General features: G+C 38.4%; 1 protein-coding gene across 1 annotated transcript in view; it reads right to left on the bottom strand.

Moving 5' to 3' along the window:
- Window positions 1–1,198: 1,198 nt before the first annotated feature.
- The window catches only part of LOC131993962 (ras and Rab interactor 2-like), a 29,296-nt gene continuing 11,968 nt past the window's right edge, over window positions 1,199–18,526 (bottom strand). The window contains exons 4-8 of the mRNA XM_059323761.1: window positions 13,539–15,053; window positions 4,806–5,114; window positions 4,063–4,194; window positions 3,813–3,976; window positions 1,199–1,625 (exon numbers count right to left, since the gene is read on the bottom strand). Coding sequence (XP_059179744.1) covers window positions 1,233–1,625; window positions 3,813–3,976; window positions 4,063–4,194; window positions 4,806–5,114; window positions 13,539–15,053 — 2,513 coding nt within the window. The 3' untranslated portion in view covers window positions 1,199–1,232. The remainder of the gene's footprint in view (window positions 1,626–3,812; window positions 3,977–4,062; window positions 4,195–4,805; window positions 5,115–13,538; window positions 15,054–18,526) is intronic.

The raw sequence follows: 18,526 nt of genomic DNA, 5'->3' as shown, positions 1-18,526 counted from the left end.
GTTACTGAGGGCCACTTCAAGTGAGGGTGCGGGCCAAATGTGGCCCCCGGGCCTCCAGTTGCCCATCTCTGGTTTAGACTCTGAGAGCTGTGTGCAGCAAAGTGTTGCTCTGCTGCCTAATATAGCTAAGGAAGTTAAAAAAAACTCATTTTCTCTCATTGCCCTTCCTCCTCCTTTTCCTCTTTCACCCGTGTCTGTCTGACAAAACTTTCCAGCGAGGATGTTGACTGAGACAGACGTCCAAAAGGAGAAGTCCGGCTTTGTAAAGACTGGCACGACACCAGTTCAACCAACCCTTTCAGCACTGGATGGCCCTGTTGATCCCACAGAACCGTGGTTTTTTAAAGAGATAATGGACGATACTGTCAGAGCTGGGAGACAAAGACCCTGTTCAAACTTCCAGTCAGCTCCCTGTTACAGTATTATACATACAGGTACATCTCAAAAAGTTAGAATATGGTGAAAAAGTTCAATATTTTTTGTCAATCATTTCAGAAAGTGAAACTCATACATTATATAGATTATTACACGTATAGAGTGAAATATTTCAAGCCTGTTTTTCTTGTAATTTTGATGATTCTGGCTTAGAGATAATGAAAAAACCCCCAAAAAACTCAGTGTCTCAGAAAATTAGAATATTGTGCAAGAGTCCATTGACTTTTCATCTCAAAATTATGACTTTTTATCTTATAATTTAAACTTTTTATTTCATAATTGACTTTAATCTCATAATTATGACTTTTTATCTCATTATTTCAACTTTTTTTAAATCTCAAAATTATGACTTTTTATCTTATAATTATGTCTTTTTATCTTATGATTTTTTAATCTCACAATCATTACTTTTTATCTCAAAATTTTAACTTTTTATCACATTATAATGACTTTTTATCTCATAATTTCGACTTGTATCTCATACTTATGACTTTTATCTAATATTTTCAACTTTTTTAATCTCTAAATTAAGTCCTTGTATCTCATAATTTCAACGTTTTTATCTCATAATTTTGACTTTTTTATCTCAAAATTTGAGAATTGCAAAAGACCAATTTTAAAAAGTATGTTGTAAAAGAAAAATCACAAGAAATACAGGCTTGAAATATTTCACTCTATACGCGTAATGAATCTAATCTTCTATAATGTACGAATTTCACTTTCTGAAATAATTGACCAAAAATATTGAACTTTTTCACGATATTCAGACTTTTTTGAGGTACCTGTCCATGCTGAGCTCACTCAGGTGGCTCTGGCAGTAAATTGAGGTTGGCCTGGGAGTCAGAGGCCACAGAGAGGTCTTTGATGTTGGCTGTGAGATCAAAGCAAGCTGATGACGATGATGATGACGAGGCGTTGCTGTTGGCGACGCGGCGGAAGACAAAGTGGAAGGGCGTGGCCTCGGAGCGGCTGAGGAGCTCCGCTTTGATCTTCTGAGGGTGTGTGTCCGGGGCCAGCTGCTGGCTGCTGCCCTCCATCACCAGGAACAGGCCGTAGTTCTCCGGGTCCGACACTTTAAACTTCTGGGCGCAGAGCCAGCACACCTCCTCCACCGAGGCGTACGGCCGCACCTGCAGCGTCTTGGCCGTGCAGCCGCTGTCCAGCTCCTGCAGCGCCACGCGCAGGTAGTTCTGAGGGAGGAAACACAGTCAGATACAGATAGAGCTCTGGAACACACTGAACACAAGGTCTCGGTGGTACACACAGAATGAAACATTTTATTTCTTAATTTATGTAATTTCTACTAATTATAAAATTTGAATACTACAAAAGACCAACTTTAAGTATGTTTAATATGGAAATGTTGGCCTCTGAAAAGTATGTCCATCTGATAATGACTTTTTATCTCAAAATTATGCTTTTTTATCTTATAATTTCAACTTTTTAATCTCTAATTATGACTTTTTATCTGATAATTATGACTTTTTATGTCATGATTTCAACTTTTTACATTTTTAAAAAGTATGTTTAATATGTAAATGTTATCCTCTGAAAAGTATGTTCATCTATATGACTCAATACTTGGTTGGGTCTATTTGACTTGAACTACTGTAAATGGACTTTTCCGTCATATTCTAATTTATTGAGATACATCTGTATTTGTTAAGTCATACATTGTAGATCCAGTCATGAAGAAATCTTTTATGTTGATCACAGCAACTTTCAACATAAAGGAAGTCCTCCTCACCATCATGTGAGGTGGACTACTGATAATTACTCCCCTCAGAAAGAAAAATCATCAGAGATGTGGGAGAACCAATTCTATTTAAAAATAAATCTTGACTATTCTGGGCCAATAGCTGCCTTCACACAGGTTGGAGCAAGTCAGTGAACTAAGACAAACTACATTACATGTCCTGTAGCCCATTTTTTACTTTAGTCTTAATGTCCATTTGTAATTTATTTAAGTTTTTTTATTTTTATTTGTAATCATTTTTTATTTGTTATAAAAACCTACCTGTTCAGAACTGCTTTTAATGTATGACCAATGCTGTAGATTTTTTTATTGTTTGTTTTTATTTGTAACTGCGTTTTCACTGTGTTTTAACTGTAAAACGTCTTGTAGTACCATGTAAAGCGCTCTATAAATAAAATGTATTATTATTATTATTATTAGCAGTAGTAATAGTAGTAGTAGTATAATGTGGGTTTAAAAAGATCAGTCAATGCAACTTAACAAGACAAGTGAATATAATCTGCTTTTTTACTACACCTTAGAGATAAGAGGCTCTCTTTGGAAGTCAACAACATGTGTCTTTTGGATAAAGAGGACAGACGGTTTGAAAGAGGAGTGAAGGAGTCAATCTGTAGAGAAACCATCTCTCACCAGAGGAGACTTATGACTCCACTTATCCCTCCCCTACAATGCCTCCTTTCATCTCCTCCCAGGAGATTTAACATCCATTCATTTGGCCTCGTGTGGCGACTCTGACCGACATTTAGACTCGGCCTCAGGTGATTCTAATGACACTAATGACTGTACTATGTCTGCAGGGAGTGAAAATTATACCTTGCAATCGGATTTAGCAATAAGGAAATACTGGTGGTTTAAGCCCAGAATCACCATATTATCATAAGTATCCAGACTTTGATAGCGTGATAGCTTTTCTGCATCAGGAACTACAACACAATGGACGGATGAAGGATATCGCTGGATACATCTATGGCACTTTGATCTCATAAATCTGCTACTTTTATCTCACAAATCTGAAACTTCTTTCTCATAGATATGCCACTTTATTCTCATAGATCTGCTACTTTTTTATCCCAGGTTTGCCACTATTTTCTCATAAATCTGTAACTTTTTCGTAGATTTGCCACTTTTAAACTCATAAATCTGCAACTTTTTTCTCCTATGTTTGCCACTTTTTTTCTGTAAATCTGCTACTTTTTTCTCCAAGATTTGCTACTTTTAATCTCATAAATCTGCTACTTTTTTCTCCTAGATTTGCTACTTTTTTCATAAATCTGCTACTTTTTTCTCCTAGATTTGCCACTTTTAATCTCATAAATCAGCTACTTTTTTCTCCTAGATTTGCCACTTTTAATCTCATAAATCAGCTACTTTTTTCTCCTAGATTTGCCACTTTTTTTCATAAATCTGCTACTTTTTTCTCCTAGATTTGCCAGTTTTTCCTCATAAATCTGTGACTTATTTCTTGTAGATTTGCCACAAGTGGTACCTATGGCCCTGTTCAGTGCTGGCATTTACATGCTTTTTTGGGTGATCTGATGCCTCGACAGCCTCAGTACAGATGTAAATTCAGCTGATATGCATTCAGGACGAATTGAGAGTCACTGTGTGATTCTGTTGCTACCTGGAAGTCGTCGATTGACGGTGCAGAGCGTTGCGTGGTGCGTCGGCGGTGCCACTGGTGCAGCGTGTTTCTGGTTTCAGAGCTCAGCACTCTGGCTGCCTGCTCCTCCTGGAAGTTTTTAATCAGGGACATGGCTCCGTAAGCACTGGTCAGGTAATAGCCCCCTGGATGGACAGAGATAAAGGGTTAATGATATGTACATAGAGGGTTAAAACAAATGAGTTTATGGTCTCCAGTTTACCATACAGACCTTCTCCGTGCAGCAGAGAGGGGTCCAGCAGCTCCATCATGTAAAGGATCTCGTTGTCCAGCTGGGGAGCGTCGCACTGAGCCAGAACGTAGGTCAGCATGGGCAGGAAGTCATCAGCACCGTAGAGACGACCTGAGACACAGACAGAGAAGACAATCAATTTACAGATCAGATGTGCCTCTAATATTGAAGAAAAATTCAGAGCTCAGAGACGCTGGTACTATGTGTACTACGTCTGCAGGGAGAGACTTCATTAAATAATACTTTGCAATCGGATTTAGCTTCAAGGAAATACTCATGGTTTTTCTCATAAATCTGCAATTCTTTTCTCCTATATTTGCCACTTTTAATCTAAAAAATCTGCTACTTTTTTCTCCTAGATTTGCAACTTTTTTCTCATGAATCTGCTACTTTTGTTTCTTAGATGTGCCACTTAATTAATCTAAAACTTTTTTTTTCCTCATAGATTTGCCACTTTTAATCTAAAAAATCTGCAACTTTTTTCTCATTGATTTGCCACATTAATCTAAAAATAAAAAAAAAATCTGCTGCTCTTTTCCCCTTTACTTGCCACTTTTAATCTCATAAATCTGCAAAAAAAAATTCATAGATTTGCCACTTTTAATCTCATAAATCTGCTACTTTTTTCTCTAAGATTTGCCACTTTTTTCTCATAAATCTGCTACTTTTGTCTCTTAGATTTGGCACTTTTTTTCTCATAAATCTGCTACTTTCTTCTCTACCTGAGTTGTCCTCCATGATGGTGTAGATGAGTTTGCAGACTCTCAGCAGCATGGTGACCTTCTTCTCGGGGGAGTACATTTTGCTCATGGTGTGGAACTTGTGCTTGATCTTGTCCATGGCCACGGGGTCCGGGGGCACCGCGTCGGCCACGCCCATCTCCTGCGGCTTACGGGCCTTGGCCAGCGACAGGTTTTCCTTCAGCTCCTGCCACTCGCCGCTGCGCACCTGGAACTCCTGCAGGGCCACGTTCACCACCGGCTTGAGGGGCTTCAGGATGCACTTGTGCATGGCCTTCTCCAGGACGGCGTCTGGGGGGAGCACGATACAGGGTTTTCACACAATTTACTTAATTTTTTTCAAAACTGTCCATGCTTCTGTCCATTCTTTGAGAAATGGCAACTTCATATTGTCAGTCTCTTGGGCTTTTTAAAGCCAAAAGTCAATTTTCTCATCTTTATAAGAGCCCTCTCCTTCCATAGCCTCAGTTTGTGCCTCTCATGCATTACCATTAGATTTGAGTTACAGAGCCAAGCAAACATGGATGCCTTACACACATCTTCAACCCGATAGCCCATAAGATCTGAACAGTTACCACAGTGTTAAGGTAGGGCTTAAAACTTTGTGTTTACATGGGCGTTTGTGCCAAGTTTGAAGAGGGTTAGGGTATTCTAGAAACTTAACAGCAGTGAGTGTTGTTAAAGCAACCTTTTCAAATACTGCAGGTTATTACATTTTTTTTATATTCCAAATATATTATTAGATTATTTGTATTGATGGAAGGATGAGCAAAATATCATATTCATTTTCACTTTTTGTTTTAAAGCTTAAAAAACATAATATTTTACTGGAATTTCCCCCATTTGTCCCGGATATCTGGCAGGAACCAGAAATCCTGGTTGTGTTCCTACAACTACAGGATGAATAAATAAATACGCCCAGATAAGACCAAAGACTCTTTGACTGGCAAACTTTTACTTGTATTCTCCACTGAAGACGTGCATTTGTGACTTTAACCCTTGTGTTGTCTGAGGGGTCAAAAATGACCTGCCACCATGTTTAACAGCAGAGGACACCCCCTTAAAGATCTTTTTACAGCTTGAAATTCAATGAATTTTCCTACGAGGACCCCAACATGAGAAAAAGTCAAACACTGCCTCTGTTCATATATGAAAGCTGTTCACCAACAGGGTGCAAATCTTGTTTTAGGGGTCATTTTTGACCCTGCTTCTACAAAAAAATAACACAAAAACCATAAAAACAATCAAAACCGTGCATGCATGCGACCACGTATTCATGCACGCTTGCTTGAAAATTATGTTTACACCTGTGCAGTACCTTTAGCAATAAAAATAATAAAAATAAACCCCTATAGTGAAATAGTAAACCAATTATGTCAGGTGTGTTGTAATAAAATCAAGTGGATTCCACTGATTAAACACATTTTTCTGCACTGTAAAGAGGGAAAACCTCAATATTGGCATAGATTTGTGACGGGTTGTTTCTTCATGCAAAATAGATTTAGGTTTTAAAATTCAATCAAGCTGCTTTATTTAAGGCTGGGGTCTCAAACTCAAATTACATGGGGGCCGCTGGAGGCAGTACAACACACACAAAATTATTTTTAAAAAGACACAAAATTATTTTTAAAAAGACACAAAATGACCAAAAAAAGACAGAATGACCAAAAAAAGACAGAAAATTATTAAAAAAGGCACAAAATTACCAAAAAAGACACAGAATTACCAAAAAGACACAAAATTATTAAAAAAAGACACAAAATTACCAAAAAAAGACAGAATTACCAAAAAGCCACAAAATTATTAAAAAAGGCACAAAATTACCAAAAAAAAGACACAAAATTATTTAAAAAAAAGACACAAAATTATAAATAAAAAAAAGACACAAAATTACAAAAAAAGGACACAAAATTACAAAAAAAAGTAATTAAAGGGACCTTCCACACACAGCATGGTAAAGTGCCATTCATATAAAACTCACATTAAACTTTCATATCAAGGTGAGGGCCACAAAATATCGTCACGAGGGCCACAACTGGCCCGTGGGCCGCGAGTTAGACACCCATGATTTAAGGGGTTTAGTGAAGGTGGGGCGTTTTTGACCCTTAACACGAGGGTTAAATGGTCTTTCTCTTTGTCTGTCTGTCTGCATTCAGTTGCCCGTTTGTCTACTGTCAGTCTATTTTGAGTTATCTACATTTCAGAGCAAACACCACGCCACATTCCTTATCCGTCTTGTTAGTCAGGACATACAAGCTTCCTGCAGACAAGGTCACATTCATCACAATCCAAGACAGCTGTGTTGTTGTTGTTGTTGCTGCTGCAGAGCGTGCATGCATCCACACACTGACAGTGTCAACAACAGCTTTTACAAGCTCAGCGCATGCAACACAACTAACGCAAACCAGTGACACCATAATACAGACAGGATGCATGCAGAGAGGGAGGCCAAACCACAGCCCTGCTGAATAAGGACCATGTGTCCATGCTGTGTGTGTGTGTGTGTTGCTGACTTTCCTCTAGAAACAGATCCAGTCAGCAGTTTATTTGGCTGAGCACATCTGCAGACGCAGATTTTACTTTTCCACCACAGCCTGATGGCATCTCGGTCACAACAGCCGGTCTCTTATGAAAGTCGTTATGAAATGTTGATATTCCACCTTTTCTCGCTGGTTTTACTGGAAACTTTCTCCACACCCACATCACCATTACCATTACCTATGATAGCTTCGCTGGAACCGAACCAGACAGCTCCAACCAGCTCTCACTTCCTCATTCTACGACGTCGTACTCATTGAGAGTTGCCGGTAAGTAGGGCGACCAGCGTCAGCACAAATCACTATTGTTTTTGTTCTGTTGCCAAGACTATGAGACTGAGAGGATTTGTTGGTCTCTAACAGCTTATTCTAGTATTCCAGGATAAGACTTTATTCATGATTGAAAATGGTTTAATATGGCAGTCGGTCTCATTGGAAACTACGACCGTGTAATAGGGCCAAGTATGAAAAAAATAATAAATACGGACCCAAGGGAGAGGGGGAATATTTCGAGAAAAAAGTGGCACATTTACGAGATTAAAAGTGGAAAATCTAGGGGGAAAAGAAGCAGATTTTTTAGAAAAAAAGGAACCTCAACACACCACAGACCTCCAACTTTTTTTCTCATATATCTGCAACTTTTTACTCCTATATTTGCCACTTTAATCTCATAAATCTGCAAAAGAAAAAAGTAGCAGATTTATGAGATCAAAAGTGGCAAATCTACGAAAAAAAAATTGCAGATTTAAGAGATTAAAAATTCATCTCTGAATTAAAGATAAAGTTGCAGATCACAGTACCACTTTGCCACTCATAAATCTGCTACTTTTTTCTCATAGATTTGACACTTTTAATCTTATTTATCTGCAGTTTTATTCTCGTAGATTTGCCATTTTAATCTAGATAAATTTGCTACTTTTTTCTCGTACTTTGCCACTTTTAATCTCAAATCTGCTACATTTTACTCATAGATTTGCCACTTTATCTCATAAATATGCAAAAAAATGTAGTCGATTTGCCACTTTAAATCTCAAATCTGCTACTTTTTTTCGTAGATTTGCCACTTTTAATCTCATAAATCTGAAAAAAAAATTCTCAGAAATTTGCCACTTTAACCTCAGAAATTTGCCACTTTTGATCTAATAAATCTGCTACTTCTTTCTCATAGATTTGCCACTTTTAATCTCATAAATCTGCAAAAAAAATTCTCAGACTTGCCACTTATTACCCCCCTCCCGCAGGTCTGTTTTTTTTTTCATACTTGGCCCTAATACACCTTCGTAGGAAACTACCTATAATTCCATGGCATCCTGAAAGAGTTACTGAAACTACCTGTGGCTCTGATTCATGGTGGACAAAAGTTCTCACCTTATACTCACTTACAGAGATTAAAGGAGAACAAAACTATGTTACAGAACAAGTTCATTATAAAACAGGGGAGTTTCACAACCTGCAACAGGAACAAGGAAAATGTTTTTTTAAGGTTATGATGAAAAAAATTGGAGCCCAAATGATATTGGCAACTATCAATATACATGTTGTCTTTATTAGTGTTTTTTTCAGTTGTATGTATAACTGTTAAATATTCATTAATAAAATTATTTGTTTTTTAAAGCAGCCTTGTGAGTACCTTTGCAGAACCGTATCAGGCAAGCTGCAACTTACAGTTTTTTTGATTACCGACTAATCTCACTTTTCTTGATTAGTTTTTAAATCGTTTGATTTAAAAAAAATGTAAGAAAGTAATGAACAAAGTCCATCACAAGAGCCTGTTGCAGATATCTTGTTTTGTCTATTTAGAAGTCCAAACATAAAGCAATTTAATTTACTACAATAGAGAACTGAGAAAAAAAGCAGAAATGTTCACACTGGAAAAATTAGAACCAGTCAATTTAGGGCACATTTGCTTGAAATGTTACTTAAAGAAGACGCAGATACATTTAAGATTTAGTTTTAGCCATAGTACGCAGTGAAGGGCCTGAATGATGTGAGAAACAAGAAATTAAATGCACACTATGCCTCTGTTATGGCTAAGCAACAAAATGTTTCTTATTTCCAGCATCAGCGACACAAAGTTTAGCGCTCTCTTTGTGTAATTCTAGTAAAAAAAAGTCCAGATTTAAAGACATAGGCATGAGAAAGTTGTGGATGTTACAGGCTGGTAAGTGTAGTTTCACTCTGGTCAGACGTTTGTCCACAACTTAGAGGAATTGATAAGAGTGAAAGCTGACGCCTCTGCATGTTTGTGTCCCGTTCTGGCTTCAAAGTCACAGTCTCCCTCGTGTTGTGTATTGAAACACAGAGGAGTCAGTCAGTCAAGGTCAGCCGCAACAGAAATGACAAAAAAACACTTCCCGCTTGATATAAACATCCTCTGACAAAACATCCTCTAATCATCCACAAAACGGTCCTCTTCTACCCTGAAAATAAGCATTCTGTCAGTCTCAATATTGTACAAATGATTGTTTTTATCTTTATCACGGTGGCCTTCGTTATTATGACGGTGTATTAGGAACAAGTATGAAAAAAATTAAAATATGGACACGTGGAGGAAGGGAATATTTAGAGAAAAAAGTGGCAAATCTACAAGAAAAAAGTATGAAAAAAGTACCACTTAAATCTCGTAAATCTGCTAGTTTTTTCTCCTAGATTTGCCACTTTTTCTCATAAATCTGATACTTTTTTCCCTCGTAGATTTTCCACTTTTAATCTCATAAATCTACTTTTTCACATAGATTTTCCACTTTTAATCTCATAAATCTGTGACTTTTTTCTCCTAGATTTGCCACTTTTAATCTCATAAATCTGCCATTTTTTTCTTGTAATTTTCTACTTTTTCCTCATAAATCTTCTACTTTTCCCTCCTAAATTTGCCACTTTTAATCTCATAAATCTGTGACTTTTTTTCTCCTAGATTTGCCACTTTTAATCTCATAAATCTGCCATTTTTTTTCGTAATTTTCTACTTTTTTCTCATAAATCTGTTACTTTTCCCTTTTGAATTTGCCAATTTTAATCTCATAAATCTGATAGTTTTTTCTCGTAATTTGCCATTTTTAATCTCACAAATCTGCGACTTTTTCGTATATTTGCAACTTTAAATCTCATTCATCTGCTACTTTTTTCTCCTAGATTTTTTTTTCATACTTGGCCCTAATACTTCATTGTACATTCTGTATTCAATCCTTCCAGTTATTAAAAATATATATATATTTTATGTGTGCCAGAGGGTTTTCACCCAACAGATATTTTTTTTTATACTGACCAGTCGACCGAACACAATGAGACTTTATCTTCTAGTGGTAAAGATAGTCTGGTGTAATCAGGAGGAGAGGTGTGTCTGACTGGCCTGTCACTGAACCAAGGATTGCTTACTTCCTGCTTGATAATACCCTTAAAATAGCCTAAAAATAGCCTTAGTATCTCTCATTGAGTCATAAAAACACACAAAACTAGTTCTCTCTTCAGGGCCACCAGACTCCTCTGACAAATCAGTAAAAATAACTTTCAGAACCCCAAAATTGTTCATCTACTGCTGCATCATTCATGTGACTTTCTAATCAAAACTAACATGGCATTGACTGCAATACATGGGTGATTCTCATGAAGCCAGTCTAAGTTCTGTCTGTGAAGATTATAAGGACATACTTTATTAAACTAAATATATTTCACTTTTATATGAATGAACAGTATAGCCATAATGAGGCACAATTCATTGTTTTGTGTTAAAATAATATTTTTGATTCACAAATTCATTACCGTAATGCGTCCAGATAAATGGTTTCATGGTTTCCCCACACTTATATACAATAAATATTTAATAAACTTTATAAACATAAATATACATTTGTTTAAAAATGTATAATTTAACACAATGTAATCAAACATAATGGTTTTTAACAGTGTATAAAGAACAAAATCTGAATGAAAATTGATGAGAAAAAATGGTTAAATGTTACGGTAATGATAGAATCATTTGAATTAAAATATGTGTATTTTTTATTAAAATACATTTTGGTGATACCAGCTACCCTTGATCATATTTAAGTGCTTGCCAAAGGAAAAAAAAAAACTTTCCTTGTTTTGTTTTTTAATTTAAAAATGTGTCACGGTAATAATTTTGCTCACAGTGTCTCTAAAAATGTCAGAAAATACCTTAAAATGTTTTAAAATAGATTATAAATTCATATTAAACAGTGACTTTAGATTGTATATGTTATAAAGGGTCAAAGAAAATATGTATTCAATGCTCTTGGATTTTTGCTATGAGCTGCACCATGTTCATGAGAATCACTCACATGACCTGGTGTCTATGCCATTATTTCCAAACTTATCACAGCTAGGTTGACTCAGCTAGTGGCAGTGTTTACACTACTGATACCCGTACTAGGGGTAGCCTACGTCACTGTTTTTAGGGGCATTTCCACTTGAAAAAGACTGAAAGTGATGCAGACTGAGTGAAACTTTAATACAATCCTGTGCTGCTGACATTCAGGATTCCTGTAATGTGATGACTGCTGATAAAAGACAACAGTTTTTCAACCAATTCATGACTGGATAATTATAGCCCTGTGGTGAACTGTTTGAACAGGGCCAGTAGAAACAGGTTGGCTTCAACAGCTCCTTTCCTCTTTGAGATAAAACCTTCTTTGTGCTCTCTGTTGACGTGTTCCTCTTGTCCAAGGTCTAATGCAGCCACTGAATCTTGGCCTGAATGATTCACAGCGCTCTTCCGGCAGGTGTGTGTGTGTGTGTTCATGTATCTATGTGTGTCCTTTCATACTGCTGTTGTTGCATTGTAAAATGCAAAGGATGGATATAATGAAGGGCAATAAAAGGGGAAATTCAAATGTCAGAATTAGATTACCGGACATTTACATTCAGTCTCAAAAGGTCAGATTGATTTGACTACTTGTGTACTTACTTTCTTTTCAAATAGATACTGACACCATTATTGTTTGATCTTTTTATCAAACTTTTTTAAAACTTTTCATTGTTATTATTGACTTTTACTTTATATATATTATTTTTATCTTATCTTACTTTATTTTTCATCTAATTAATTTCTAACCTGCCTCCAGTGTTTCCTCACTGCTCCATGTTGAGATGGAGCTTCCTCAGTTTGTGGAAGGGAGGGTGTTTGCTTGTTTCTATGTTTCGTTATTTTTTTTTTACATTATTATCGTTATTTTCTCCTTTTTTATGTAAATCGTTTTGTGTTGCATCTCTCTTGTATGAAAAGTGCTATACAAATAAAGTCTGATTGATTGATTGAGCATACAATTAAGTAGAATTAACCTGATGATGATGGCTTCACTAGGAATATATACATAGGCATCAATGCACGTGCACACTTCCAGCTGCAAACACGTGAGGACGAAGTTTTCCGACGTCTTTGCTGCTAAAATACTGAAATGAAACTGCTGCGTCTGCACTGAGCATGCTTTCAGTGACATATCGTTGCAGTAAAAAATTAAGATTTCTACATAAATACATCAATCATTCACACTTCCTAAAAATAACCACAACATAATTGCAAACACAAGCATAAAATGACTTCCACCACCCACAAGGTTGAGTTGAGAATGAGGTCATCACTCTGGAAAAAGAGAGAAATGTTGCAACCGATCAGGCCCAGCAGTTCAGCAGTTGACCCGACTTTTAGCCACATGACATACTGACTATTACAATTCATGTATCCATGTCATGATTCAAATCCACTCCAAAGGGTTCTTCATTGTTCAATGCTCCCTTCCACCAAGTTTAATGAAAATTGGACGAGTAGTTTCTTTCTAATCTTGCCGACAAACACGATAAACGAACCAAGCTTAACCCTGTTATGTTGGGGGTCAAATTGACCCATTTCAAAGTTTAAAGTTTATTTCAAGTATTGTTTGATAAAAAATAAAAATAACTAAAAATGTTTTCTCCTAGATTTGCCACTTTAAATCTCATAAATCTGCAACTTCTTTCTCGAAAAATTAAAAATGTATTTTAATTCCTGTGTGCTCGAGGATTTTTACCCAACAGTTATTTTTCATTAGGATTTTTCTCTGTACAGATTGAGCTTATCAATGCTACTGAAAAATTTAAAATGTAAAATAAAATTTATAAAAAAATCAAAGTCATGTTAAACTATTAGGTTTTATATGTAGGAGTAAAACATCTTGGAACTCACCGATCTGCTCTTCAGGAACCAGGCTCTCGATTGGCGGCTCCAACTCGGAGCTCTGTCGCAGGTAGATTTTCATCTGAGTGATAAACTGTCGGAGAGTCTGCAGCAGCTCCAGTCCCGAGTTGTAGCCCTGCCAGGCCTGGGTGCCTGCACCCTCGCCCATGTAGCTCAGGTAGTCCTGCACCAGGGAGCCGAAGTACGAGCTCCTGTCCCTGGACAGCTCCACCACCCTACGGATCACCCTCTTCTCCGGCGTCAGCAGCGAGTTGAACACCCCGCTCATCTTGCGCAGCTGCCCCTGCAGAGCCTTCTGCAGCACCAAGGCGCTGGCACTCGCACGGCGTTTTGTGCGGTAACCCGGCGGCACCATGGTAAGGTCCTGGTCCTGATCGCTCTCGACGCTTGCACCAAAGTCCGGCTCCTCCTCCTCGTCGTCATCCTCGTCATCATCATCATCCTCCCTCCACGGCAGATGCGACGGAGGGAGGGAGAGCGGGAGGTGGGTGTCGAAGTCTTCCACAGTGGGGGGACTCGGGTCGTGCAGAGGAGGGAGGAAGAAGGCCGAGGACTGAGAGAAATCCAGAGAGTCTGACGAATCCGTGGAGAAGCTCATGTCACTCTGGCGCTGGCCGCCACCACCTCGGCTTTCCTTGCTCGCCTCTTCTTCTTCTTCTTCTTCTCCACCACCTGTCACGTCGGCCTGTTTGCTTGTAAGTGAACCATCAGGAGGGCTGCTGGAGTCCTGTGCACGGGCTCTGGCGGCATTACACTGAGACAGTCTGGCTCTTATGAGGGCCTTCTCAATAGTCTGGTCCTCCAGCGCCAAGTGGCACTGGGCATCTTCCTGGCTGGACGATGGCGAGGCCTTGGCCCGACGTGGAGAGTAGGAGAGAGATGGGAAAGAGATGGGCAGGGAGGGCCTGGGGATGGATATGGGGGAGCTGATGCTGAGTCTCTTGGGAGGGGAGGATGAGGGGCTGATGCTGAGCGAGGAGCCCAGACGATAAAGGAGGCTGGTGCCCCCTTCCAGCTTTTCATTGATCCAGGGAATCTTCTCTGGCATTTTGCGCTGTCGGGGAGGAGGGCCAGGCGTTGCGGCACAATGCGAGGTGGAGGTATGGACCGTTTTTAAGCACTTAGCTTCTGAACTTTGATCTGAGCTACAGACCTGGGGACTGTCCTTCTGTTGAGTGTCCTTATTGGTGGTTTCTAGGCGGTCACTAAGGACTGCTGCCTCCCTCGGCCCTTGCCTTGCTGTAGCGGAGGTATCTGAAGTGGTGCTGTGGACGCCATCTGCTTGGTGCACCTTTATGAAGAGGGGGTTGATGAAGCAGAGTGCTCCGTTGGACTGGCTACATCCAAGCTCAGATGGGCTGCGAGTTTGAAGCTGAGGGCCTCCCGGTGTGGTGGACAAGTGGACAGGTCTCGGGGCAGGGGGAGGTGGTCTGTCAGGAGCAGCTTTTCCTGACGAGGACCCACAGCCCTTCCTCACGTGGCACAACGGAGCATCCCAGAAGCCTGTAAGACAGCGAGAAAACTATATTGTAAGTGTGTGATACAACATGGGGTTAACATTTTCGTGTTGGTAACATTTCTATTGTTTTTATCTTTACCGAGGTGGCCTTTCATTCTTACAACGGCATGTTAGGGCCAAATATGAAAATAATTAAAATACGGACCCCGGGGAAGGGGGGTAATATTTTGAGAAAAAAGTGGCAAATCTATGAGAAAAAAAGTTACAAATTTGTGAGATTAAAAGTGGCAAATCTAGGAAAAAAGTAAGACTAAAGTAGCACTTTAAGCTTGTTAATCTGCATCTTTTTCTCTGAGATTTGCCACTTTTAATCTCATAAATCTGCTACTTTTTTCTGATAGATTTGCCACTTTTAATGTCGTAAATCTGATACCTTTTTTTTCCTAGATTTGCCACTTTTAATCTCGTAATTTGCTTATGTTTTCTCCTAGATTTTGACACTTTTAGGCTCATAAATCTGCCATTTTTTTCTCCTAGATTTGACACTTTTAATCTCATAAATCTGCTACTTTTTTCTCCTAGATTTGCCACTTTTATTCTCATAAATCTGCTACTTTTTTCTTTTAGATTTGACACTTTTTTTCTCATAAATCTTCTGCTTTTTTCTTGTAGATTTGCCACACAGAAGCGAAACAGTGAGAGAAATATATCAAGTGTGTGATACAACATCTAAGTGCCTGGGCCCTGTCCTTTCCCTTGGGGTTATTATTTTCATATTTGGTTTGTAGCCAACATTGATGCCTTTTCTCCAACTGTGAGACAAAAGAATTAGGACTACTGCACTAATCTACCATTGCACGCCAACAGTTGTGAACAGACTTGTGTAAAAATTGCTGGAGTTCCCCCTTTGATAAGCATCAATTTGAGTTATTTTCAGTAGATCATGGAAAAGCTTTGAAAAAAAAACAACCTTTCACTCAACTATTGCAAGCCAAAAGACTGAGGTTTAACAGTACTAGGGTTGGGCTGATGGACAAGATTTATGGACAAGATGATGATTTAAAAGCCCCGCCAACCATCCACCCCTATTAACATTTCTGATTTATTTAATGTTTAATGTTTTATTTAATGTAATGTACAGACTGATTTTACGAGTGCAAACTACTGCTGCCACATCAACGATTCTGGGGTGAAAGAGAGAATTTGTTCACACTAATTCACGCAAGAACTCCCTTTTCTTAACAGTCTATGTAATGCACTAATTTCTTTTTTTATAATTATTTTTATTGGATTTTTCTTTTCAAACAATAAAACAAGACAGCCATTCAACAAACAACAGACACTTCAATCAGAAAGGGAAAAAAAAACATACAGACTCAGACAGACAGGTAGTTCAGGGCTCTTTTTTTCCCCCCATCATGATGGGCTATAATGGCTTAAATAAATAACAGTAGTCATATATTGCAGGCTTAGTCTGGAGATACGTACAGGAAAGTGGGAAGTTTAAAGCTTGGTTTCAATGTAATCCATAAATGTTTTCCAGGTATTCTCAAAGTTATCTGGGGAGCCTCGTAACATAAATCTCAATTTCTCAAGTTTAAGGTGTTGCCTCACATCTCTCAGCCACTGAGTCCAGCTAGGTGACTGAGGATTCTTCCAATTGAGGAGGATCAATGCACTCATTTCTGATGATTTCCGCATGATTTCGTATGAATTTGTGGTGACAAGATCATCGTCCATCACGATGGCTGACAGTCATCAACTGTGTCAACACTGTGGACATTTGGTGGTCATTGCCCAACACTTAACAGCCCATTACTCATAAACTGTGCTCCATAGTAGGTGGCTTACCAAACCAAATAAGATGTGTATAGTCTAATAAGTCCAATGTAGTCTAAGTAAAGTCAATGTCACAGCATGCAAGGACATTCAAAACCTGTTGGCTGTGTCTAAACTTTGCTATTGTGACTATTCCAGCTCACAGCATCAAACATGGGGAAGTAATCAGGCAGAAATAGTTTCACCACTGTTGGCAAAGATTGGAAATATTTTGTTTGTTGGTTTGGAGCGGTTATTCCCTGTCAGCACCTGCGATACCTCCTGCTTTGCTCAGCCTTTTACTTCACATTTTATACTACATATCCACACGCATCCACATAAACAACACTAACATCATTGACTAACACCCCTCAGATCTGCACTGACCTCAAATGTATCTGCTTTATCATAATTATTAACATATCATTGTGCATTTTGCAAACATAAGCAAATTCCATGTCTGTGGAAGAAACTTTATCACTTGTTTTTCCATCTATAACGCCATAAAAAGCAAAGTACTCTCAGGAAAACAAACAGCACAATAATATATATTAATAATAATGCCAAATAGCAGAAATGTATGTATAGAATGTGTATAGAATGTATGTATATGTCTTATTTTTCATATTCTGTTCCTATATGCAATTGTTTTTTTTCTTTTTTTCTTTTCTTATTCTATGTTTTAACTGCATTCTCAACTGCTGTATGTTTCTAATGAAATTCTGAATCTTTACAGTGAGCCGAAGGCAAATTTCCACCATGGTGGATAATAAAGATGTATTGTATTGTATTGTATATTTATGTGTCTGTATCTTGAGCTACTGCGACAACTAAATTTCCCCACTGCGGGATAAATAAAGTCTGATCTTATCTTAAAACTGAAAATTGTACGGACTCTAAGTATACCGAGTATGCAGCAAAAATATATACACACCGAAAAATACTTATCCAAACATTTGCGATAAGTTAAGCATTAAATTATCCCAAATGTGTCCACTCTGTCCATCAGCTCCTAATATGTCAATAAAAGTCCTGCAATTATCTAAAAAATATCTAAAAATGCTGCTGTGCACAAATCACTGCTGTTCACTTTTTGCCGACTAAGCGGTTTCACCTTTCAGGGAGCTTTTCCCCGGGCAGCAAGAAGGAGGAAAACAGCTCTAAAATAGCGTAACACAACTATTAGTTGAAGCTTTAGTACCAGACAGAGCACAATAAGAGAGACAAACAGATAATGCAATGACGGACACTCGTACCAGACACAGAGCAGCTCCTTCACAGCCACCGAGCAGAAACAATACTCACTGTGATCCCAAATCTCAATGACACGTTCACTCTAACTTCTCTTCACAGGCTGAAACTCGGCTGCCTTCTCTGGCTCAATCTGTGTTATGACTCACTCCTTTTAATGTGTGGGCGGGCTGTTAGCGCAGCCCCCTCCCTCCCTCCCTCCCTCTGTGGTCTGTCTCTCTCTTTTCATTTCCCTCTTTCTTTCTGTGACGGCATGAGACACGTTTTCCTATTCCCCTCCTACTCTGCTCTTGTTTACCCCCCTGACCTGTTAGTGCAGGGGTGGGCAATTCATTTAATCCAAGGGGCCACATGAGACAATGTGAACTTAATTCTGCTCAAAATTAATTTAATCACTTTATAAAATACAGTAAATTATCTGGTTTTGAGCTGCTACTGATAATAATAC

Source organism: Centropristis striata, chromosome 20 (genome assembly GCF_030273125.1).
Source record: "Centropristis striata isolate RG_2023a ecotype Rhode Island chromosome 20, C.striata_1.0, whole genome shotgun sequence".
Lineage (NCBI taxonomy): Eukaryota > Metazoa > Chordata > Actinopteri > Perciformes > Serranidae > Centropristis > Centropristis striata.
This window is presented reverse-complemented; position numbering and strand designations above follow the sequence as displayed.